The following is a 25132-nucleotide window of genomic DNA, read 5'->3' on the forward strand; positions in this document are numbered from 1 at the left end:
GTCTCAGTAGGGTTAGTGTATGACAGACTGTATGACAGTGACATGTTTGAGATGTATGTTGTATAGTTAATGTATGGCTATATGCTGTGTGTCTCAGTAGGGTTAGTGTATGACAGACTGTATGACAGTGACATGTTTGAGATGTATGTTTTATAGTTAATGTATGGCTATATGCTGTGTGTCTCAGTAGGGTTAGTGTATGACAGACTGTATGACAGTGACATGTTTGAGATGTATGTTGTATAGTTAATGTATGGCTATATGCTGTGTGTCTCAGTAGGGTTAGTGTATGACAGACTGTATGACAGTGACATGTTTGAGATGTATGTTGTATAGTTAATGTATGGCTATATGCTGTGTGTCTCAGTAGGGTTAGTGTATGACAGACTGTATGACAGTGACATGTTTGAGATGTACGTTTTATAGTTAATGTATGGCTATATGCTGTGTGTCTCAGTAGGGTTAGTGTATGACAGACTGTATGACAGACTGTATGACAGTGACATGTTTGAGATGTATGTTTTATAGTTAATGTATGGCTATATGCTGTGTGTCTCAGTAGGGTTAGTGTATGACAGACTGTATGACAGTGACATGTTTGAGATGTATGTTTGTATAGTTAATGTATGGCTATATGCTGTGTGTCTCAGTAGGGTTAGTGTATGACAGACTGTATGACAGTGACATGTTTGAGATGTACGTTTTATAGTTAATGTATGGCTATATGCTGTGTGTCTCAGTAGGGTTAGTGTATGACAGACTGTATGACAGACTGTATGACAGTGACATGTTTGAGATGTACGTTTTATAGTTAATGTATGGCTATATGCTGTGTGTCTCAGTAGGGTTAGTGTATGACAGACTGTATGACAGTGACATGTTTGAGATGTATGTTGTATAGTTAATGTATGGCTATATGCTGTGTGTCTCAGTAGGGTTAGTGTATGACAGACTGTATGACAGTGACATGTAGTGACAGTGACATGTTTGAGATGTACGTTGTATAGTTAATGTATGGCTATATGCTGTGTGTCTCAGTAGGGTTAGTGTATGACAGACTGTATGACAGTGACATGTTTGAGATGTACGTTTTATAGTTAATGTATGGCTATATGCTGTGTGTCTCAGTAGAGTTAGTGTATGACAGATTATGAATCAGTAACATTTAGGGATGTATGACAAACTGAAGGGATTTTTTTATATGCTTATTTATTCAATTATTATTATTTAGTCTGCTCATGGAACTTAAAGTGTATGTTATATATGTGTAATTATGTCATACACGATGTTTATACAGCTCTTAATATTTCTCTTTTTTATGAAAATCCTGTTTCCTTCTCATATGTATGTTTCCATTCATTCAATCAATCATTCAATCAATCATTCAATCAATCAAATACTATATTTCACCATTTTATAACTATGTTGCCATATTCATTAAACCTATCTTCTCAGTTTTGTATTATGTACATCCAATTATTATTATTTAGTCTGCTCATGGAACTTAAAGTGTATGTTATATATGTGTAATTATGTCATACACGATGTTTATACAGCTCTTAATATTTCTCTTTTTTATGAAAATCCTGTTTCCTTCTCATATGTATGTTTCCATTCATTCAATCAATCATTCAATCAATCATTCAATCAATCAATCAATCAATCAAATACTATATTTCACCATTTTATAACTATGTTGCCATATTCATTAAACCTATCTTCTCAGTTTTGTATTATGTACATCTTTGACAGATACACGCCCTAATTTTCATTAAAAAGCAAAAACAAACGGTATGCTGTTCCAGATTAGCTATTTCCACTTCAACCTCTAAGACAAATATGATATAGCTGGACTTATTACTGTAGCTTAAAACAATGGCTGATTCACACCGAGTAATAGATGACTTCCTCTTTTTTCAGATCCATATATTACCCTGCCCCCAGAGGTAACAGACTATGTGAAAGCAATAGCGATTGGTGTTGGTGTTGGTATTGGAGGGCTCATTGTCCTTGTTGTCCTCATCATCGCCATCTTGTGGTTTATCAAGTCTCGAAGACGAGGCAAGGAAAGGTTCGAGCGAGCTATGTCCATCAGGTCGTCAATCCGGGGAAGCATCAGAAGCAAGTCTCAGCTGACTGTCTTGTCCACTGGAACATCCAGACAACGGATGAACGACTTCAGGGATGAAGTGTCTCAACATTCTTATGCTTCAAGAACCTCCCGAGGAACAAGTCTTGGTAACAGTGTTGAGAGTATTCAATCAGCTCCTCGACCTGCTGTTGGTCGGACAATGGCCTCCCTCAGGAAACAGCCTCTTCATAACAAGGGCTATTATCATGATGAGAGTGTGCGGCAAGATGATGACGATGATGATGATGGCTTTGATGATACGTTTGATGATGATGATGTTGATGAAAAGGATGTGAAAGTGAGTTTGGAGAACATTGAAGGCCCAGTGTACAACAACGGACATGTCAATCACCAGGGCCAAGCTCCCAGGGTTAGAAATGGGAATCTTCGCCATGTCGGGTCACAGGAAGTTGCGTACAATTATGACCATGGTGATGAAGAAGATGATGATGATGATGATGATGATGATGAAAGAGTTACCACAAACAGTCCTTGTCAAGCTTCAGTGCTCCTGAAAGTCCATCAACTCCAGTCAAGAATACAATCTTCCTGCCAAGAAGCACTCAAAGCCTTGCATCCCAGCGATCTGATCTCCGTTCACAGCCTCTACCTACTCCCCCACCAACACCCCCTGTCTTAGGTCGCTATAGCAACGTCCCAGGTCACAACTCTCCCCAACAGAGACCGTCACCCAATCTGTATGATGATGTTCCATCAGAGACAAGCAGCAATCCCAGATATGGAAATGTCCCTGGGTACAATCCCCAGAGTCCACAGAGAATGCCTGCAAGGTCCACTCCAGATCTGTACGATGACGTCCCTTCGGAAACCAGCAGTGCCAACAGATACAGCAATGTTCCAGGCTATAGTCCCAGTAAACACCAACCACAGACGTCAGCCAGATCTACACCAAATCTATATGATGATGTGCCTTCAGAGTCTGGCAGTGACCACAGGTATGGAAATGTACCAGGATACCATCGCCCACCAATCCACAGACCACAGCCAGTACCACGAACACGCACACCAGATATATATGACTATCCACCAGGCAGCAATACGCCAGAGTTCAGAGAATCACCAAATCCATCGCAGCGAGGGTTTCAAGATAGCAATCGACAGTCACCAGTCCCAGCAGCTCGTGTAAAACCTGTTCCTGCTCATCGACCTTCACCATTGACCGTGCAACCGACAATGATTGCAGCATCCCCATCGGTGCAGCCACCACCTCAACAGAGATTCACTCAGCCGCCCACCTACCGTACAGTGCCTCGGGACAATGTCTTGTACCTCCAGCAGAAGCTGAAATCTCCAAATGAAGAGAGTGTGGAGACTGAGATCTAGATTAAAGAAACAGTAGAGAAAAAACAGAAATTATCAATACCACTTGCATCAGTGGCGTGGGTGTCAAGGACAAGGATTCGTGGAACGTGGGTTTCACACAGCAATCCTCAGTATTTCAGCTACTGCAGCACCTATTCTTTAACATATACCTTAACATAGACCTGTGGTTGGTGTATGTCTAAGGTCTCTTTGTGTAACAGATCCATGTCAAAGAGGTCAATAAGAACTAAAAGAGGTCTGTTATGAGAAATACTGGATCTAGAAGTTGACTCAGATTGAAAAAAGAGAAAGGAAAGATTGGGTGTCATGCAAACAGAAAGGTTTGACAAGTTATTTTGTTGGTTACAATTTTGAAAGGAAAAGATGTAGGGACCATTGAGACGTTTTTTAACATTGTGGTTTTGTGGCTTTTGTTTGGTATCACTGTATCACAGAGAACGTACAACACTATCCGATATATGAAGAAGTACCATATCAGCTGTAATTGTTTGTTGTGATTGAGAGGAAAACTTGCCTTACTTTATATTTAATATTTTAGCAAAGATGGACTTATTTATATGGAACATATTTTATAAACCATGCTCAATCCATATACTTGTGTTCGGCTATTTTACAGAGAATGGTGCAAGGTACTCAAGCTGTTTGGTGCTGTCTAACATGAGCGAGCTGAACTTTCTGAAAGGAGAAAGAAATATTCTCTCTATAATCCAAAGTTCCCTGATAGCCATTTTTTTTAGAAACGTGGTAATCAGCTTTTATAGAATATATGTCACATTCCATACCCGTCATATATGTTTTGTTTACCAAGGATTGTAATTCTTTCCCTTAAAACATCTCACACTGTCAAGGGGCCAATTCAACAAAGTGATTTTCGTGCAAAGATGATCGTAACTGCCATACACCAGTGTGTGACCGTCGTAGTGCAGAGATTGTATTGTCTAGAATGGCTCTGGATAGAATATAATGTATTTGAAATGTGAATTCCCGTGCGAAATCACTTCTACCTCAGATTGTATGTGATTATGGTAAATTCTATCGCAAAGTGTGCCTTAGCAGAAACAGGGTGTAGAACATCATAGGACACTTTTAGAACATTGTAGAACATTGTAGACTTAAAACTTTGCCAGCCGTAGGTGATGGATATAGGGACATTGTCTCAAGAAATTGTTTTAATATAATTTTCATGATTTTGTCATTTCAGATTTTTAATAATAATCACTTAACATTTTCTAACTAAAACATACTTTGTGTATCTTTCAATTCATTTATTCATTTTAGCCATACATGCAAGTTATATATTGTTTTATATGTATATTGTCGATGTTATCTATTAACATAAAAAGTGCTGAGGTTATACATATAATAAGAAAATAAAAGAAACAGATAATGATATGCCTTATGTCAAGAGGAAACTGAGTTGTTTTATATTGTAATTTTCTGGTTGCTTTTGGTGAACAACAGATGAAGTAAAACACACATGGTGATATTTCATTTTCATTACGTTATTAAAATTAATGACAGATAATAGGGGATCATTCAAATACTATGCAATAATGGATGACAAAACTCTTACTGTCCATATATAAAGAGTGCTTGGATAGTTGGCAAGGTGATAACCATGTACCGATTCTAATTCCTGCAGTATTCCTATATCATTGATATATAATACATATCATGCATAATTTGCCTCTAGTGTGAAGGGGATGTGTTTTAGGGAAAGTAGTTTCTACTAAAATTGTTTCCATGAAATTATTTGAAAAGGCCTGATGATTTCAAGGCCACATTTTGCTATTTTCTGGTATACAAGTCACTACTGAGTTGGTTTAAACATAAAAAGCTATCCCTGTCTATATATTTTATTTTTGCGTTATGTTCTGGGATGTAACTGATGTGATAATATTTGAATCCTGGTTGAAGAATTGCTGTAATTTTAATTCTTTTGGTTTTATTATTAGAATTTTAGAAATATTGTGGACTTGTGATTGTGTACATGAACACTCATTCAAATGTCATAGTTTTTTACAGTAAACTTCCCAGAGATGAACTACATTGAAAGCCATTTTGCCAAATTCATTAACAGTGTATATAACCACTGAAGCCACTTTTGGAGGAATTGTATGTTCGGTTTTTCTGAATAGTTTGGTAGATTTAAACATCAGATGATACCTTGTACTTTTGCAACGTCAAATTAATTTGACATTTTTTGGTAAAATGTTTTTGAATATTGATTTAAAATTTAGATAAAGAGCTACATATCCTCTTGTCGTTTATTATATATTTACAATTGATTACAATATTGATTACTGCCTTGTGTGATATGCAATGACAAATATCCACAAGTGGGGAGTGTGTGTGTACGTCCTATTGTCAACTAGCCTCCAAGGCAGCAGCAGCAGCAACATTTAAGCATTTTAATCTTGTACAGAAACCTAAGGCTTTCTTTTTGTACTGTTTTTACCAACTTTTGTAAATACTAGAATTTGTATGTGTAGATACTAGATTTCCTGTCTTCAATGGTTTGGAGTATACATTGAATAGAACCTGTTTGTACTGTTTGAAAACAGCAGCAAAATTCAGATTTGATGAATTGTGTGAATGTCCGAAAACTGAATTGTTTCTTTGTACATGTTTGAAGAAATGGCATGTTTTAAAAGCTGATCATGTTATATTTTGTATGTATGATTTATACTTTTATATATACATTGTATTTCATAAGCACCAGGTGTCATTTGCCTTTGAAACAAGACTACAGCAAAAACATCTCACATATTCATTCTGAGCACAAAAGGCCTTCAGCTTGTTCCTAATATTTTGTCCATGAGCAGGGGAACAGATGACCGCTTATATGCTGAGTTGGGAACCTGGGCTGTAGTCGAAGGCAAGGGGAGACTACTCTCAGCTGCAGGGTTTCTTTTTTTATATAAATATCATCTATTGCTGATTGGTCTTCCACAGTTATCAACAGGGTTTATTTTTTATGTATATGCTTTTAATCATGCGAGTCCTGTCTATCGCAGTCCACAATGGACATTTTAACTCTGTTAAATGCACAACATGCAGCATGAAACTCCTGCCTTCCAATTAAATAGACAGACTGCAACAAAAACATGTACATCTTACAGTGCTAAGGTTATTATACACACCTACAGAATATTCTGTAATAGTGCTGTACATTGAACATTAGTTTGTTGATCCTTGTGACTTGGACTAACGGGACCGGGTGGTCAGACTCGCTGACTTGGTTGACACACATCGGTTCCCAATTGCGCAGATCGATGCTCATGCTGTTGATCACTGGATTGTCTGGTCCAGACTTGATTACTTTACAGACCGCCGTCATATAGCTGGAATATTGCTGAGTGCGGCGTAAAACTAAACTCACTCACTCACCTTGTGACTTGACTGTCAACTTACTTCAGGCTCTGTATATACGTAGCTTTAGAGGTAGCTGTCTATATTTCCATGTCTGTTGATGTTTCCATGTTTTCTGAAAACTCTAAATTTATGTCTTCGTCTCTGGTTATATTCTCATTGTTTTGTGTTGCCAATTCATTGCAGACATATGGAAGGGTTGTGCTGCAGTAAGTCAGTTGTTGGTAGGCCTGTAACAACCTGTTTATATAAGCAACATATTGTTTTCTTTCTTTTTCCCCCTTATGTTAACAGGTGAGAATATTGTAAATATTGACATAAATCCATTCCTGTTTCTATGTGATACTGACACAGTAATCTGTATAAATTCAAGCTCAATCATATATCTCAATCAATCATCATCCTTGATATTTTCTCCATCTTGTTAAGGAAAGTGTCAGATGACTGTGATCACACTGATCTCATTGTCAGTTCCATTGTACATATGTCATTTTCATGCTTGTCAGAAATGAGATCGTTTATACATCTATTTGATAATAAACAATTAAGATAACCTTGTGTTAATCTCATTATTGGATTCTTAAAAGAGACGGTAAATGAGAAATAGTGTTCTTATTGAAGGACTAGGTATGGGACAACCTCTAAAAGTAAGTACCCAGCAGGTGACAATTCAGTGTGAGCTGAGTTTGAACCGTTTTGCTGTGAATAGTTTTGTTATACGATGTGGTCACGGCTGGGGTCAGCTGCAGGAAACCAAAATGATGACAGTTGTCTACCTCCCTGGTGGAACCCACAAGCATGGTGCTGACACATATCTAGGCAAACCAGATTTGAACCAATGATCACAGGTTCTGGAATGCCTAAAGGATGCAACTCTGCACAGCAAATTGCAGTGCTTTTGTCTTTCCTACCTGTTAATAATAGGTGATAATGGCTATTTATAAAGCACCTGTTTCCAGGCACATGTTCATGCTGAAGGCACTAACACATTAACCAGATAACCCAAGCTGTTTGTGGGGTGCTAGAAGGTTAACAGTCATATTACTTATCCCACCGGGTACCCATTCACTGCTGGTTGAACAGTTAATTTATGAACAAACTCACTTGCCTTGGGTGAGACTATGTGTTGTGTGCTTCTTCATAGGAACTCTCAAGTGTCAGTTGCCAGACACGGTCACCCATCCGAGAGTGAGTGAGTGAGTTAGTTTTACGCTGCTTTTAGCAATATTCCAGCAATATCACGGTGGGGGACACCAGAAATGGGCTTCACACATTGTACCCATGTGGGGAATCGAACCCGGGTTCGACGAGCAAACGCTTTAACCACTAGGCTACCCCACCGCCACCACACCCATCCAAGAACTGTCCACAACTATCAATTGTGACCTGGGCTGTATGCACAGGACCATACATCCCCACATGGTTCTGTTCCCCCTGCTAATCAAGTAACTGTTGCAGGTGGGAGTTCTAAAAGCACCAATGTTGGTTCTAATGTTAGAAATTTTACAATTTATCTTGGACATACTTACATAGTTTGGACTGCATGCTCAAGATGCTTATATGCAAAAAAAAACAACAGAGTGATCATTGGACATAAGCTTTAATGACCCATGTGATTGAGGGATTCACATATACAAGTTAATATACACATAATATACACAAACATATTAAAACAATCCACTCATGGTGCAGTTTACAAGAAACCGCAATTCAGGATAAAAGCTGCATTTGCACAGAATTGACCAAATACAAGAACAAGAGCATAACAAGAGCATAATTAGCAAACTTTTGTAAAGTTTTATGTAACTATGGTGACTAGACTGAATGAAAAACTGGAAACTGCCATAAAAACGAAATAAATGACTTGCAGCAGCACTGAAATTCAGAATACCCATGGCTCATAGGTTACCAGTTCCATCGTATATGTAATATACTGATCAAAATACATAAACATAATCCAGGAAAAACGGAGCCGTTATCTTTTTATGATTGTTTTCTCATTTAAAATCCACAAGTACTGTAGTATTCTATCAATAAAGGTATATAATCTCCAAAAACAGCACACCTAAAAACACCTATACCTATGACTAAAGGTTACATGAAAACATACTAACATAAAAGATTAACTGATTAATCAAAAATGTCTATTTCTGCTGTCCGAAAACTCTTCACCGATATCTGGTATACAACTTCAATCTAAGAACTAAACAGCCTTCAGTGTTTAACACTGAAATACTATAACCAACAAATGGTGTCTCATGTAGGCTTGTCACTGTGGATTATATCGATAATCATACTTATTGGACAAATCAAAGTAATCAAAACAAATGAACACGCTTTGCTTGACATTCTGTTTGTCTACATCCAGAGCACAACTGAATAAAAAATTACAGCTACTTGACACCCTTACAGTATATCACATGATTTATTGCACCAAAACTTGACATTTGACATGGGCACATTAAAATCATTTCCCAAAGGTTACAATTAGATTAAGAGTGTCAAGACAGGTCCCTTATGAAAATACTCTAAGACCTGTTCCAAAGTCACTGCCTGATTTTGAGATATTGCTGTCTGGCATCCAAATCGACTGAATGCGATACAATGACATCTTCTATACTATCATGTCAGTAAAGAAATATTGTCCACTCATCAGTACATGCGGGGAAAAAGCTGATGTGACAAAAAGGCCCACTCAACTATACATTGCAAAAATACACTTCAAAGGTGTGAAGGTTTTGCAGACCAAGATGGCCATCCACAATGACTATCAAACATGTAATGATTACAAATTCTCAAATCAACCAAGTCATAGTCATAATTGAGCATTCATATGATTCTAAAACTCTTCAATCAGTAGCAAGAACTGTATAGCTGAATCATGGCATCTAAAATAGCATATTGACAAGTATATATACAAAAAGAACATAAACATGGATTAATAAAAAAGTATGTACACAGGACATTCCTTATAATACAAAACATTTATTAATTATGATAATATTTGATGTATGAAGTATATACAGTCAGCACAGTGTGTTCGTCTTGGACAAATCTAGACACACCTCACTTGTAAACAAGCAGTCATAATTAAAAACTATTGGTTCTCATGTGCTGACTTTTGAAAGTAGGCACAGATTGACTGTCAGTTTGATTTTAGCATGACAGACATCTTTTCCTGGGTGAATTGTCATTGTCTAATGACAATAACTACAATAATAACATGCCAGCATGTTTTACTGATTCAGGATGTGCATGAAAATCCATTTGTATTTTCACTTCTACAGCTTGAACTGTTCCTACACAAACAACCAAGACTACAACTATAGAGAAGATTCAGACTTGGAGGAATAAATTTGTCAGGAACCTCGAGCAGACGTCATTGTTGCATGTGTTTGTGTTTCCTTTTCTGTGGCCCACACACAAGGACAAAGTTCTCTTTGGACCCTAAAATAGTCTTTTTATCCCTAATCAGTTACTTTCAAGATGCATATGAACACCAGCTTCAAATCCTTTCTTTTCAAAGTGAGAATAATAACATTACATGATATTCTGTGGTTTATCTCATAAAAGCATAAAGTAAATGACAGCAAGGCAGACTGTTGGACAATGTGGTTCAACATGCCCCAGGAATGCTCATGAATAATATCAGCTTAATCAACTTATTAGCTAAGATGCTCAGCTCAAATGTGATACAATGTATTTGAAGACTGACTGACTGACTGAGTTTGGTTTTACGCCGCTTTTAGCAATATTACAGCAACATCACAACAGGGGACACCAGAAATGGGCTTCACACATTGTACCCATGTGGGGATTTGAACCCGGGTCTTCGCCGTGATGAGCCAACGCTTTAACCATTAGGCTACCCCACCGCCCCTGTATTTGAAGATGAAGTACTGGTCAGTGGCATGCTTATTTCTGTCTGATTGTACAGACTATTAGTATAATGGTGTGTGGAGTACAAGACAAGCTTTATGAGAAGATTTATATTCACAGAGAGATCCAGACACTTTATGTACCTCAGTAACATGTGCTTGTTTCATCCTTGTTGGTGTTCAACATTTGAGAAAGCAATTGGTACAAATACATGCCTTCCCCCCAAAAGATTGAACATACCGGTACCAGTCTCTGTGGCATTGTTCCCCAATAAACTAGTTCCTGTTCAAATTGCAGAATTGTATAATTACTTCTTGGCACACAAATCAAGTCAGTGAAATGATGTTGAAACGTCCTTTAGCACTATCAAAACAGTACAGTCAAACTTTGTAAATATTTAACTTTAAAGTTTGAATCAGAATCCTGTAATTTTTTCAACTTTTAGTACTCAGCAGAAGCCCTGTCAAATCAACATCATTTGAGCTAATGTACATCCATACTGCTTTATGACAGGGAAAAAACATGCAGTTAAGCATTCCTTTATCATGTAATTTTCAAAATATCTGGAGAAACTATTACAAAAGTTACTTCTGAAACTACATATGAATACAATCTTTGAGAGATTCACCCCATGTACCATGTAGTGTTAAATGATTGGTAGTCATGATTTGCAACACCCATACCACTGGAAGCAATTATCTGAACTCATTGGGAATGTGATTGAGTGAGTGAGAGTGGGTGGGTGCATGCGTGCGTTTAACGCTGCTCTCAGCAATATTCCAGCAAAGTTACGGTGGAGGACGCCAGAAATGGGTACCACACACTGTACCCAGATAAGCATGATGAGCAAATGCTTTAATAAGTAGGATACCCTACCGCCCTGGGTATGTTAAGATTAGATTTGTATGGAGGTAAGAAGTGAATTCTGCTTGCTCAAGTAATATGCATATTTGAAATCTCTACCAAGTTTATTGGACTGATTTACTCAATGATAACACTATCCATTACCCAGTATAAGACAAAACTATGCATAAGTTTTAATTATTTTTCATTTCAAAGCAAGCACTAGTAAATCTGGTCTATTATTCCTTCTTGTTGATTCTCCACTTTATCATGAAAACTAAAAATAACATTGGTCCCACCTAAATAGACATGAAATAGGCCTCAATAAATATAAAGATCATCAAAAACTCAATTTGCTTTTTTCAAACATCTTTCTATCAAATTTATCATTCTGTGTGTTCACATATGAGACTCCTGTTGTGTTTACTATATAAAGATTTAAGCACTGTATGTCAAGCACCATAATCAATATGTTGTACAACATAGCACAAACTCACAACCTTCTATATCCAGAGTTGTAATGGGTTAAGTTATGAAAGAATTGGTATACCTGTAGACCAGGCCTGGAACAGATAACCCTTGTGGTCTCATTTGGAACATAAGCCATGTGACCAGACCTGGAACAGATAACCCATGTGGTCTCATTTGGAACACACAAGCCATGTGACCAGACCTTGAACAGATAACCCATGTGGTCTCATTTGGAACACACAAGCCATGTGACCAGACCTTGAACAGATAACCCATGTGGTCTCATTTAGAACACACAAGCCATGTGCCCAGACCTGATACAGATAACCAATGTGATCTCATTTAGAACACATAAGCCATGTGACCAGACCTGGTACAGATAACCCATGTGGTCTCATTTGGAACACACAAGCCATGTGATCAGACCTGATACAGATAACCTTCTTGTTGATTCTCCACTTTATCATGAAAACAAGAAATAACATTGGTCCCACCTAAACAGACATGAAATAGGCCTCAATAAATATAAAGATCATCATCAAAAACTCAATTTGCTTTTTTCAAACATCTTTCTATCTCATTTGGAACACACAAGCCTTGTGACCAGACCTGGTACAGATAACCCATGTGGTCTCATTTGGAGTGTGAGTGAGTTTTAGTTTTACGCTGCACTCAGCAATATTCCAGCTATATGGCGGCGGTCTGTAAATAATCGAGTCTGGGCCAGACAATCCAGCGATCAACAGCATGAGCATCGATTTTGAGCAATTGGGAACCGATGACATGTGTCAACCAAGTCAGCAAGTCTGACCACCCGATCCCGTTAGTCGCCTCTGACGACAAGCATAGTGGCCTTTTGTGGCAAGCATGGGTTGCAGAAGACCTATTCTACCCCGGATCTTCATGGGTCGGTCTCATTTGGAACACACAAGCTATGTGACCAGACCTGGTACAGATAACCTATGTGGTCTCATTTGGAACACACAAGCCAAGTGACCAGACCTGGTACAGATAACCCATGTGGTCTCATTTGGAACACACAAGCCAAGTGACCAGACCTGGTACAGATAACCCATGTGGTCTCATTTGGAACACACAAGCCAAGTGACCAGACCTGGTACAGATAACCCATGTGGTCTCATTTGGAACCAGCCAAGTGACCAGACCTGTGGTATAGATAACCCATGTGGTCTCATTTGGACACATAAGCCAAGTGACCAGACCTGGTACAGATAACCCATGTGGTCTCATTTGGAACACACAAGCCAAGTGACCAGACCTGGTACACCAATGTGGTCTCAAGTGACCAGACCTGGTACAGATAACCCATGTGGTCTCATTTGGAACACATAAGCCAAGTGACCAGACCTGGTACAGATAACCCTTGTGGTCTCATTTGGAACACACAAGCCAAGTGACCAGACCTGGTACAGATAACCCATGAGGTCTCATTTGGAACAGACAACCTGAGTGACCAGACCTGGTACAGATAACCCATGTGGTCTCATTTGGAACACATAAGCCAAGTGACCAGACTTGGTACAGATAACCCTTGTGGTCTCATTTGGAACACACAAGCCATGTGACCAGACCTGGTATAGATAACCCATGTGGTGTCATTTGGAACACATAAGCCAAGTGACCAGACCTGGTACAAACCATCCTTGTGGTCTCATTTGGAACACATGGGCCATGTAATCAGATCTGGAACAGACAACCCTTGTGGTCTCAGTTGGAAAACACAAGCCAAGAGAGAAGACCTGATACAGATAACCCATGTGGTCTCAGTTGGAACACACAAGCCAAGTGACCAGACCTGGTACAGATAACTCTGGTGGTCTCATTTGGAACACACAAGCCATGTAATCAGATCTGGAACAGACAACCCTTGTGGTCTCATTTGGAACACACTAGGCAAGATGAAATCTAGCACAGACAAACCTTTGAGGCCTCACAATTTAGGCCTCAAACATCAGGATATAACAGTCCGTCACATAATTCTGAAGAACAAGTCATACAAAGATGGTTTACACTGCAAAGATTCTTGGAATAGCTAGGGTAAGGCTGCTGGTGGCTCCATTTGGCTGTCCAAACATCACAACACATCGGAACCAGTCCAGTCTTGATTTTCACCACGGCATTCAGGACTACAGCTCCTCCGGTGACAGTCCTGTTGCTTTGGCGTCTCATTACTGATAGTTCACATGGAAACCATTCTGGTCTCAGTTTCATCCTTCCTTCAGGTTTTCAGCTTCTGTTTTCTTTTAGCAACTGCTGCCAACCTCTTCTGTTCAATCTCATCAGGGGAACAGCTGATTTTATCATCATTTGTTTCTGATTTTGGCTGCTGAGAAGCCCCATCTGAAATAGTACACATGGTTTTCAAACAAATATCAGAATCTACATACTGTAAGGCAGTATTACCTATTACAGAAGTGTTATAAAAAAGCCAATACATTTTCTCAGATATATTTTGAAGTTAAGCCAATAAACATTTAAATAAATACTGATATCCAGGGTTAGACAGAATACAGTGAAACCATGTTATTGTGTTTTCACCTCATGAAATTGCCGATATGAGCCTGCAGAGTGACCTTTAAGATATTTGAAAGGATACTAATCTGGGTGTCCACTGTCCAGTGCGTGTGTAGTTAGAGATATACTTTACTTACATTCCACCTCTTCCAACATGGCAATTATCTGGGACTCAAACAGAGCATCATCCTTCAGGAATGAGTCATCCTCCAGTATTGTCTGAGTGCTCAGCAGATCTAAAATAATCATTTTAAAAGTTCGTGAAAAGTCCAGTGACAATAAAGCCACACTATCATAGTTACTGCCAGACTGGGCGAGTGGTAATTGGTAGCATATCTGCTTCATCATGGCAGGCTGGAAATAGCATCTGTAGCAGGCAAACAAATCACTTAAAGCACGACCAAATATCAAAACATGATGCCACACAATCAGCCATGACACTAAGCTGGGCTATCTTATGTACTTGAGTCATCTAACTTCTAAGACATGGAACCTGTTCTTCCCCGAAGGCCCCACAAGGGACTAGCCCTAAAATCTAGAGCTTATTTGAAATCGTTACATTCTGTGAAATGTATTTCCAGAATAACATGGAGAACAAAGCATGGCAATTATCTACAGTAAGGAATGTTGTAGGGTTTTCTACTACACTGTTTGAATGTAGGGTTTAGCAAGGACCCTTTAAGTATAAGACATTGGGGTAATGAGATGGAACCATTCATTTCCAGGCTTACTTTCAACACTGATGTTATAGCAGACCAGGGCCTCCTTTCACAAACACTTAGGTGATCGTAAGTCACAGTGTAATGCACTCAGGTAACCTTAGTAAAGGTGGCCTAGTGAAAGGAGCCCCAGGTGTTTAAGTGTTCAATGTTGTGGTCAGCCAATGGCAACTGTGCGCAAACTATTGCCTTCAATCTAATCCATGGCAAAAAATGCATGGATATTACTCACCTTCTGTGGGGCTTGTTTTGTTGTCAGCCATGGCATTAGATCTCTGTGATGTCTGAGGTCTCGATACTGAACTGTTAACAGACCCATTCTTCCCTGGTTTTGACGATGATGCATTTGCAGACACAGGAATAACCACTGGATGTTTTGTCTTTAACACAGTTGTATTTGACAGAGAATTAGAAGAACTGGTACTGTTTTGAACACAAGCACTTGTGGGTTTCTTTGAAGCTGTAGACCGAAAACTGTACCTTCCCTGTGTACTAGTCTGGCTAGAAGCTATGAATGTCTTCCCAGGAGACAAGTTTGTTTTAGTTGAGCTGGAAGGAGCATTTTTGAGAAGTCCATTTGTTACTGAAACAAGATTGCTTGAATTTCTTGGAGAATGTCTTGAAGCTCCTTGTTTAGTTGAAACAGTATTTATCAACTTTTGTTGTGGAAATGAATCACTTTTCCATTTGCTAATGTACTTGCTTTTAATGTCTGTGCACTTTTATTGTCCAATGTCTTTGCATCAGTGGAATGTGTTGTAGTCTTCTCAGTTACGATTGTCTCATTGATGCTGAAATCACAGTCAGAATCAAAGAAGTCATCATATTCTCCTAAGGACTTATCCGACACAACCTTGGGTACAGGGACTGTGCTTACTTGACTTTCCAAAATTTCATCTGGCTCAGCTAATTGTCTGAGAATTTCATCTGACCAACTGGTGTCAAGATTATCCCTCTTATAGCTGGTTTTAGGAGAAACCTTACCTTTTCAGGTAAATGATTTTGTGGAGGAACTACTCCCTTTGGAATTTTCCCAGCTGGTTTCAATGTTGACTGTCTGTTACAGCTGTTTATAGCATTAGATGCACTAGGAATACTCTTCGAGGCCAATGTCTGTCCCCGAAACGATGTAGTCTGAGCTCCACTCACACAAGTGGCAGGTTTGGAGACTGAAGCATCTCTTCCTGAAAAGCTGCTTGTCTTCCTCCAGGGAGATTTGCTCCTGGTGGAGCCATAACTTGATTTGCCAGATTCAACTGCCGAATTCTTTGATTCATACCCAGAGAAACTACTGTGCTTTCTGAAAGGACTTGTAGATTTTCTGGCAGCTGACTCTCTCTGATTGTTCTTATCACCCGTTGTGGAAAAGCCACATGAAGCTTGTCTGCTATAAACCACATTATTGTTTTCATTTACATTTGTCTTGCCACTAGGATCATGTTTATTATTAGACAAGTCATTTTGATTCAGTCTGGACGATCCAGAAGTGCTCTTATAACCATGATTACTTGACCTTGTTGCACATGTTGGGGGAATAACATCACTGGAACACGATTCCTTCTCCCATTCTGGTGACGCAGCACATCTTTTGGTCTTATTCTTGGGCTGGTCTAGCACTGGTGAGATCTGTTTGCGTTTCCCTGCAAAGAGTGATGGTGTGAAGCGAGCAATCTTCTCCACTGGGAGTTGAGTTGCTTGAAGGATGAAGGAATTGTCCTCGAAGAGTTCATCATCACTCCACAGATCTTCCTCCTCATCCAACAAAGCCTGGGCTGCATCTTTTGGCAGAAGACTGGACTCCCCAATCATGTGGGCAGGATTTAGATTACTTAATCTCCTTTCGGATTTAAGTACATTTTTGTTTTGATCCTCAATGGTGGGAATAAAGGGCTCACTGTCAGTAGAAGACTTGCTGGATCTACAACAGAAAAAATTTTTTTATTAATACATTGGCTCTGTTTATATTGCCTCAAGATTTCAATGTGTGTGCTTTGAGTAGAAGTCAGAGAAGCAGTCAGTCAAGAATTTGACCTCATGTAAAATTATCTCTGATTCAACTGAGTTAATGTAGATAGATTACAGTTTATTCTAACTGGCAATTATTCTACTTATCAGGAATTAGGGGGCGGTGGGATAGCCTAGTGGTTAAAGCGTTCACTCGTCACACCGACAACCTGGGTTCGATTCCTCACGTGTGTACAGTGTGGGAAGCCCATTTATGTCCCTCCTCACAGCGTTCAAGATATTGCTGGAATGTTGCTAAAAGCAGCATAATTTCCATTATGCTCTAAATCTAAATGTGTTCTGATTGGATAGAAAGAAGGGAGATAATTCGTTTCGCGATCTTTTGTCAGCTAGGGATTTTCAGAGAACCGGAAATATGGCCATGATTAGAACAGAGGTTGCGGTGAGGGAAGATATGACAGGAGTAACTCCTAAATGAAGAGAATGCTCACTATCAGGAATTAATAGATATTATATAAAGGACAATACAAAGACATAGTTATCATTTTCCCCAGTTCATACACAGTTTGAACACTTAATATTTACTTGACATTTTCTTTTACATTTGAGTGATTGAATGAGAGTGTTGACTGTTACCCAGCTTTGGACAGTATTCCAGTTATGTTAGGGTGTGTCAGTTTGTGTTGATGTGGATCATGTTCACGGGGGAAGAAAGCATGAAGTGATGCAGGTCTTAGGAGTTTTACTACTTTTGTGAAAACCAAAGGGGAAGGGGCATAGTTCTAATAAACTTTGACACATAATTTGGTGAACAGGTATTTGAACCACAATCACAGATTGCCATGGCCAAGGGACGCAACTCTGCATAATGCATCCACAGCCCCTTGGACAACTGAGCCACCTGTGCTCTCCTTTATCTTCATCTTTTTTCTTTAACAAATCTCTTGACAAATCCACAAAACATTAATATAAAAGTAGACACAAAACCTTTGATTTTCTCTCTCATTTTCTCTTCATCTGAAAATATAATGAAACATATTCTGGAATATCATCAACATCATGGCTTTTGGAATATCATCAACACCATCACCAAACGTAACAAACTCAATGTTGTAAGGGAGACAAGTCATATCATTGCGTGATATAAAGTTTCAAAGATTATTACATGTCTCCACAAATAAGATGTGTATTTTGAGATACCATTTATGATTGTGAGGTACTTACCATGCTAACATTGATGTATTGATAATCATATTTCTATCAATTTCATGTCCATAAAAGTTATGATTATCACAGTTTGTAATTAATTTACCACAACCAGGTAATGGACATTGCAATACATTAATACAAGAGTTTGATCAACCATAACATGGTTCAACCTGTTGATACTTGTTGTAAAAGTATGCTAATGAAGTGTGGACAGTAATGGTATAAAGCTGACACATACCATCAAGTCTGTTTAAACACTGATGGAGATTGCTGAGAACATCATCAAATTTCTGCACATTTGATCTTTTCTTTTCTTCACACCACTGAAACAATTAGAACAACATGGTGGAATATCAGAATACACAAAAGTGCTATGTGATAGGCATACAGGTTTCATATCATAACAAACTCCTTTGCAGGCAAATAACAATGATAATGGGTGAACAAAATATTACACTGGTTCATCACACAATAGACAGTCAAATGCAATAAGCCATAGAAAGCATAAGAATATATCAGAATAAATCATAACCTAAAAGTGTAATAATCAGAAACATATAAGGGCATGCGGTTTTAGTAAAACACATACAAAATCCACAGATGACAATCCTGTGCACCCTTTTAATGTAATAATCAAAGAATTATTTACCTATGAAACTGCATGTACTAACAGACAATAAACCAATAAGGAAATGGCTTTTCAAATAACCCTCATTTTCACAATGGTAAACAGACAAACTACTGCAGCTAACTAATCTAACAAAAGGATACTGATGAATTTTTAATGCCACATTAAGCAATATTCCACCTATACAACAGTAGTCTCTACTGAGTTTGAACCAGATACAGTCATTGAAATCACATTTATAGATCTACCCATATGCGATATGATGACATGCATGAACTAGCCTGACTACTTAATCCAGTTGGTTGTCTGTATTAAAAACATGGGCTGCTGAAGACTAATTCTATCACATGGGGATGCAATGAACGGAATCAATTACTGATCTGAGTCCATATCATTATATAATTTCTGGTGCAATGACACGGCAATACAATACTGTTTTTTTGTGACATGAGGATCATGCATACAATGAATCGATTTACACTTCCTGTGTTGCAATACATATGATTCATTACATTACATTACAAATTATATTGATGTAAAAACAGATCAATAATAACAGAACCAGTTTATGCAGATTCCGTAGTAGTATTTCTAGATTAGCCTGCCTAAGCTTATAGGTTTCTCCCCTACAATATCCCATCTTTACTGTCTGTAATTTGAAAACAAATGATTCAAGGTTGTGATTCACCTGCAAAAAGGGAGAATGCGTAATTATGAACCAAGCGTACTGTAATGGCAAACAAAGCCATATTATTTGGATATGGATCGTATCACTGACTCACTGTATCAGTATACCTCTAATTAAGATCATTGGAAAAAGGGAGTCTTGACATCCACTAGCTTCAAAAGTTTGAATTGTATATAGTATGACCAGAAATTATTGAGAATATTAGGAATATGTTTAATTGGTTTTCTAGTATAAACAACCTTGACCAGCTATCAAGTGCTTGGGTTCATTCAAGAGAGACAACTCTGTCAATCCTTTTCATTAGTTTGTGAAGAGTTACCCCCTTGTTTACTTTTGCTAGCAGACTGACATTTTCAGTGATCCCTCAGTATGGTTGAGTTGGAGAAGAGGAAGTTGATTTTAGAGTATTATAACAAGGACATCAGATCAGCTAAAGTGATTTCAAGCAGAACAGGCATCCCTTTGTCCACTGTTTATCTTGTTTTGAAAAATATTGCAAATGGATATGGCACTGAGCACCAGGTAGGCCCAGAAACTTGACTGTCGGTGACAGGAGGCAGCTTGGTATTTTTATTTCTAAAGACAAGCGAAGGAGTTTAGAAAACTTAAGGCTGGATATGATTGATAGAGAAACTGTGGCTGTCTGTAAGGAGACAATTAGAACTGAGCTGCATGCAATGGGTTGGCAGAAAAGTCGAGGAATTCCATCACCGATCATGGAAACCTGAACAAAAGGAGCTTAAGGTTGAACTGGTGATTACAGCATAGAAATTTTAACTGGGACAATGTGATTTTCTCAGAAGAAAGTTCTGTGTGGCTGTTTCCCTAATACACTGAAATTCTGGACCAAACAAACTGAAAACCTTTGTATCAAAGCCCAAAAACAGTCCGAAATTTAACGTGTGGGTTAGCATATCTGTGTTAGGGCAACGCGCCTCTGTGTATTGGAAGGGAATATAGAACAGTGAGTGGCACACAGATATTCTCGAGGGACATTTATTTTCATCTGCTCACATGTTCTATGGAAATTTTTGATTTTCCAGCAGGACAACGAATTCAAAACATCATTCAAAGCATTCACAGGCCTGCTTTCGGAGCCAAAATATGACATTATTAGATTGGCCAAACTATAGCCCCTGACCTAAATCAAATAGAAAATGTTTGGGGACTTATGAAGGAAAAGTGTCAATAAGAAAAATCTGATAAATATTGCTGAAATGAAAGAAGAGGTGGTCCGATATTGGGACAGCATGGACCGACGACTTTCTAACTTCTTTGATCAGTAGTATGCCCTGCTGCATTGTAGCCTGCATTGCTGCCCATGGTGACTTGACAAAATACTAACTGTTCACCTGTCTTTGAATCTAGAGTTATGTTCTGCTATTATTCACATTTAATACGTGAGTAATGAGGGAAAAAATAAAAACAAATTACAATCTTAAATTCTCAATAATTTCTGGTTGTACTGTACCACATGCATTATTATTATTGCATATCACTGGTAAACTTCACATACATGAAACTCTGATCAGTGTTCATTTTAATAGCGCCTGACCCTCTGACAAATCTGGCAGATTTGCCAACGGTCCGACAGAAGTTTAAAAACCCACCGCCCCAGTGTCAGACTGTATACTCCACAATGACTTTGACTGAACTTTTTTATATGTAACATGTGACACTTGTTTGCCCTTTATAATTCTTATGTTTTTGTTAAAAATTTCCAATGCCAGTTATAAGAAATGTTAAATATATGAAATGTGTGTTTAATTTTATTCCCATGGGTTTTGTGAATTTTGAAAGGGTTAGACAGACATCTGAAACTTACAGGACCCAATGTCCTTGTTACTTTGAAACAGCATTCATGAACACTGCTTGATATGCTTCATCCATTCCTTGACAACAAAACACAATTCCTACCGTTTGAATTTGTGGTTGCCCCTAAAGATTTGTCCTTCAAAAGGCATGTTATGGCTGGTAGCTTTATTGGCTTGGAGCCAGGAGCACAACAGAGGTGGTGTGCTGGACATTGTCTCAAACTCTTCCCCCTGAAAACACAAAATATGCTGGCTATGAAACTTTAGTCTTGTTCAAGAAGAAGAAATACACAGAATTATTCAAAAGCAACCTGATTTTACAATTAATCTGTAGACTTTTTCATTTATCAGACAAAGACAATTTCAATATTCTTATGTACACACACAAGGAGACCTTGTATATGACTGGGGAAGAAGGAAATCTTACATTTGCACCAACAGCTGGGGCCAGCCTGCATACAATATCTGACAAGTCATCCTTGTCTTGTCGAGATCCAGTCTTTCTCTGAACTGGTAAAAAAGTATACAAAATGCAATAAAGTTAAATAGCTAATTGAACATGTAAAGATCAATAGAATGACCCAGTAAGAAAGAATCATATGTCTCTTGACAAGATTACAAGGAACCTGTGCCAAAAGCATATTGATTCTTGTGTGCAGTTATGGTTTTATGGAAATGCAGTTGGCCTCTGGGCATAAGAATGTTCACATTCTCTCACTTTTTGCAGTTGTGAAGATGCAGTCTGTACATCAACATGCAAGATTAATTTTACTTGGCCACCTCTCAGACAACATTTCTAATAACTTCAGCATGTTAAATACAATTCTTAACAGCCGAACAATCAAATCAGAGAAGAAAGCAAGATAGCATTCATCAACCAAGTCCATGAGAAACAGGAAATAAAATAATAAATGAATTTGAAGAGCAAATTGTTCTCTTTGGACAGTCATGAAAATGGTTAATCAGATAAGAAACGATTTTAGTTAGAAGAGTAACAACTTTAAAGATGTGTCAAACCATCATGTCCCTGGTGGCATTGAGAGAAATATAAGTGAGCTTCTGCAGGTCTGCAAAAATGATGTGGTACAGATCTGCAATCTTCCTTGAGGCAAAAGTATTAGGTCTACAATGAATGTCACTGGTCAGTTTTACTGTTTTGGACTAGAGTATTTCTGTACATGTTAAACCCTGATCCATAAAACAATCTTGAAAATAATCGACTGCAGACAAAGCTCTTGCGTTGTCCATAGAACAGCAACCACAGATCAACATGATCAAGCCAAACTTGAAACCATTATTTCATTTAAGAATCATGTATTTGCTAAACATACCTCTCTTCAGATGCTTATATGCATCTGGTGATGTATGATCCCATCGAACATCCAGTTGAGAGTCTGCAGCTTGTGATGATAGAAATTCATCTCGGAAATATCCTTTCATTCGAAGACCAGTTGGTGTATCACGCAAAGCAAGGGAGATTTCATCGTCGGTATCTGATGTTGGGGTAGAATAGAAGAAAATATTGATACAAACAAAAAGAAAGGTCTTAACCTCAACCTTCAGAGCAGACAAAATTGAGGTTCAACAATTCCCTTCCACAGCCTAGTGTCTAGAAAGTTATTTCACTCGTCAAACACAAAGTATGAAACTTGAAATAGCAATGTTTGTACCAGATAAATGTAACAAAAATGTTTAGATTAACTATTAAGATGTACATCAAAGCAATCATATTGAAGAAAGTACAACCAAGACATCCTTGAATAGGTAATATTAGTTTATCCTGTTCAAATATTTCAATTTCTCACAAAACACTATGTCACTGGCATTTTTTTTATATGCGCCCGCTACGATCCTTAGGGTTAGGGTTTAGGGTAAGGGTTTACGATCCTTAGGGTATGCCACCCTTTCTGACGATCCTTAGGGTTAACTTTTGGGGAACCCCAGCAGCTTAATTAATCTGATCGTAAAGTGCCTAACCCCAAGGATAGTAAGTGCCTAAACCCTAAGGATTGTAAAGGGTGCCTAACCCCTAAAATGGCACAAAGTGCATTCTAGAACTTTGGGAGAATAGCCACAGTAAGCAACTCCTGGATCTGGTAAAGTTCATAGTTAGGTTGAAATTAATATTTCAGACTGCAATGATATCCAATGACAGAAAATGTACAAAAATTGTAATTCTTATTATAATGTTACGTTTGAACATTAAGTTTGATGCACATATATAGGTATGTATGTTGGTACCATGTACCATGCATCAAACATGGTGATCTTCCTTCTAGAAGTGTTGTTTTCTAACTACTGTCAAAATGATCCCGGACATTTCCAAAAACTTACTCTGTATCTGTCATGTGAGGGGGGATAGTTAATTATGCAACAAAACACTAACTGAAAATATCTCAAGGACTTACCACTTAATGTCGTATCATTACACGTCCTCGTTGACTGTTTTGCTGGAGTAGACGTAGTCACAAAATTCAGCGTCTCGTCAGCTCGTCTAGACAGGTGCTTCCCTGCCCAGCCATCTGATGACTTGTTTCCACTTTCAACGGCATTTGGCGCCTTATTACATCTCGTTAATCGCTTACCTCGCATGATTTACATTTTGTATCATGTACAAATACGTGGATGTATTATATTTACAGTGTCTATCGCAAATTAATAGGAAAAATTTCGAAAATATGACTGATAACAGCGTTGAATGTCTTCCACCATGTTTTGTTTTTCCCACTATATGAAAACGAGGCTCTGTTTTCATGATGTTCATCAAGAATATTGTCCAGTCATCTATATCTTTTATAAAGCTGAATTAGCGATATACACATGTAAAATGATGAATAATATGTATTAAAACCTATTTATCAAATAAATTGTATATTCAATGACTATTAGCCATTTACAATGTAATTAATAGTTTTATGTCTGAGAACATCACGTCAAAATGGCGTAGCCGGGAAAAATGAAAACAAGATGTTGGAGAATGCCGATATTGAACGAAACAATCTACACAGCACACAAAAATGAAATTAGAATTGTACAATGAAATTGTTAAAGCAATTCCCACTAATACTTCTCGAGGATATCTTTCGCAAGTTGCAGGGCTGTTCCCGGGGTTGGCTTATTTCATTAACATTTTGATGTTTATCATTACAATTTGCACACTCCAGTGTATTCTGTTTATACTTCAGACGTCATGACATGCATGAAGTAACATTAATACATTAAACAGATCCAATAACTAACAAGTACGAGAATCTGTACTTTACTAAGAAAGTGTAATCCCAAAAATAACATGTTACATATTTGACCACTTTCTAAATGGCATTGTGTAATAATAACAGTCATTGTGTTACAGGGAAATAGACCAAACTTTGGAATTTTATCATGTTCTGATTTTCTTCTAGTGTTCCCAAAAGACCATAGGAAGCATCTTATCACAAGAATACCAGGTATGTATAAATTAATTTATAACATTGTGTCGTCATGTGATCACATACTTTTTGAGGAACTATACAACTCTTACTTATTCATCTGGCT

General features: G+C 38.1%; 3 protein-coding genes across 3 annotated transcripts in view; 2 read left to right on the top strand and 1 right to left on the bottom strand.

Annotated features, from left to right (window-relative positions):
* LOC124289865 (protein bark beetle-like) overlaps positions 1–7400 on the top strand; it is a 32638-nt gene extending 25238 nt beyond the window's left edge. Inside the window, 2 exon segments of the mRNA XM_046726542.1 lie at positions 1921–3531; positions 3767–7400. Of these exon segments, the coding sequence (XP_046582498.1) occupies positions 1921–2771 (851 nt within the window). The 3' untranslated portion in view covers positions 2772–3531; positions 3767–7400.
* Positions 2778–7400, top strand: LOC124289866 (extensin-1-like). The gene is made up of 2 exons (XM_046726543.1): positions 2778–3528; positions 3751–7400. The coding sequence occupies exon 1, from the start codon at positions 2912–2914 to the stop codon at positions 3473–3475; it is 564 nt and encodes a 187-aa protein (XP_046582499.1). The 5' UTR covers positions 2778–2911; the 3' UTR covers positions 3476–3528; positions 3751–7400.
* A 9749-nt stretch (positions 7401–17149) lies between these two features.
* On the bottom strand, positions 17150–24311 carry LOC124289847. Its single transcript, XM_046726524.1, has 7 exons — positions 24007–24311; positions 22930–23091; positions 22026–22108; positions 21702–21829; positions 18707–18791; positions 18247–18276; positions 17150–17212 (listed from the first exon to the last, which is right to left on the bottom strand). Exons 1-5 carry the CDS (start codon positions 24188–24190, stop codon positions 18719–18721), a joined length of 630 nt encoding a protein of 209 aa, XP_046582480.1. The 5' UTR covers positions 24191–24311; the 3' UTR covers positions 17150–17212; positions 18247–18276; positions 18707–18718.
* Positions 24312–25132: the final 821 nt, after the last annotated feature.

Source organism: Haliotis rubra, unplaced genomic scaffold (genome assembly GCF_003918875.1).
Source record: "Haliotis rubra isolate DU_JTF1 unplaced genomic scaffold, ASM391887v1 Scf45, whole genome shotgun sequence".
NCBI lineage: Eukaryota > Metazoa > Mollusca > Gastropoda > Lepetellida > Haliotidae > Haliotis > Haliotis rubra.

Excerpts from the sequence above, each read along its gene's own strand:
- LOC124289866 (XM_046726543.1), top strand. The coding sequence starts at position 2,912 with ATGCCTGCAAGGTCCACTCCAGATCTGTACGATGACGTCCCTTCGGAA.
- LOC124289847 (XM_046726524.1), bottom strand. The coding sequence starts at position 24,190 with ATGCGAGGTAAGCGATTAACGAGATGTAATAAGGCGCCAAATGCCGTT. Across the intron at positions 22,109-22,929 it reads ATATAAGCATCTGAAGAGAG|TTCAGAGAAAGACTGGATCT; the intron begins GTATGTTTAGCA and ends CTTTTTTACCAG. Across the intron at positions 21,830-22,025 it reads CCCCAGCTGTTGGTGCAAAT|GGGGAAGAGTTTGAGACAAT; the intron begins GTAAGATTTCCT and ends TTGTGTTTTCAG.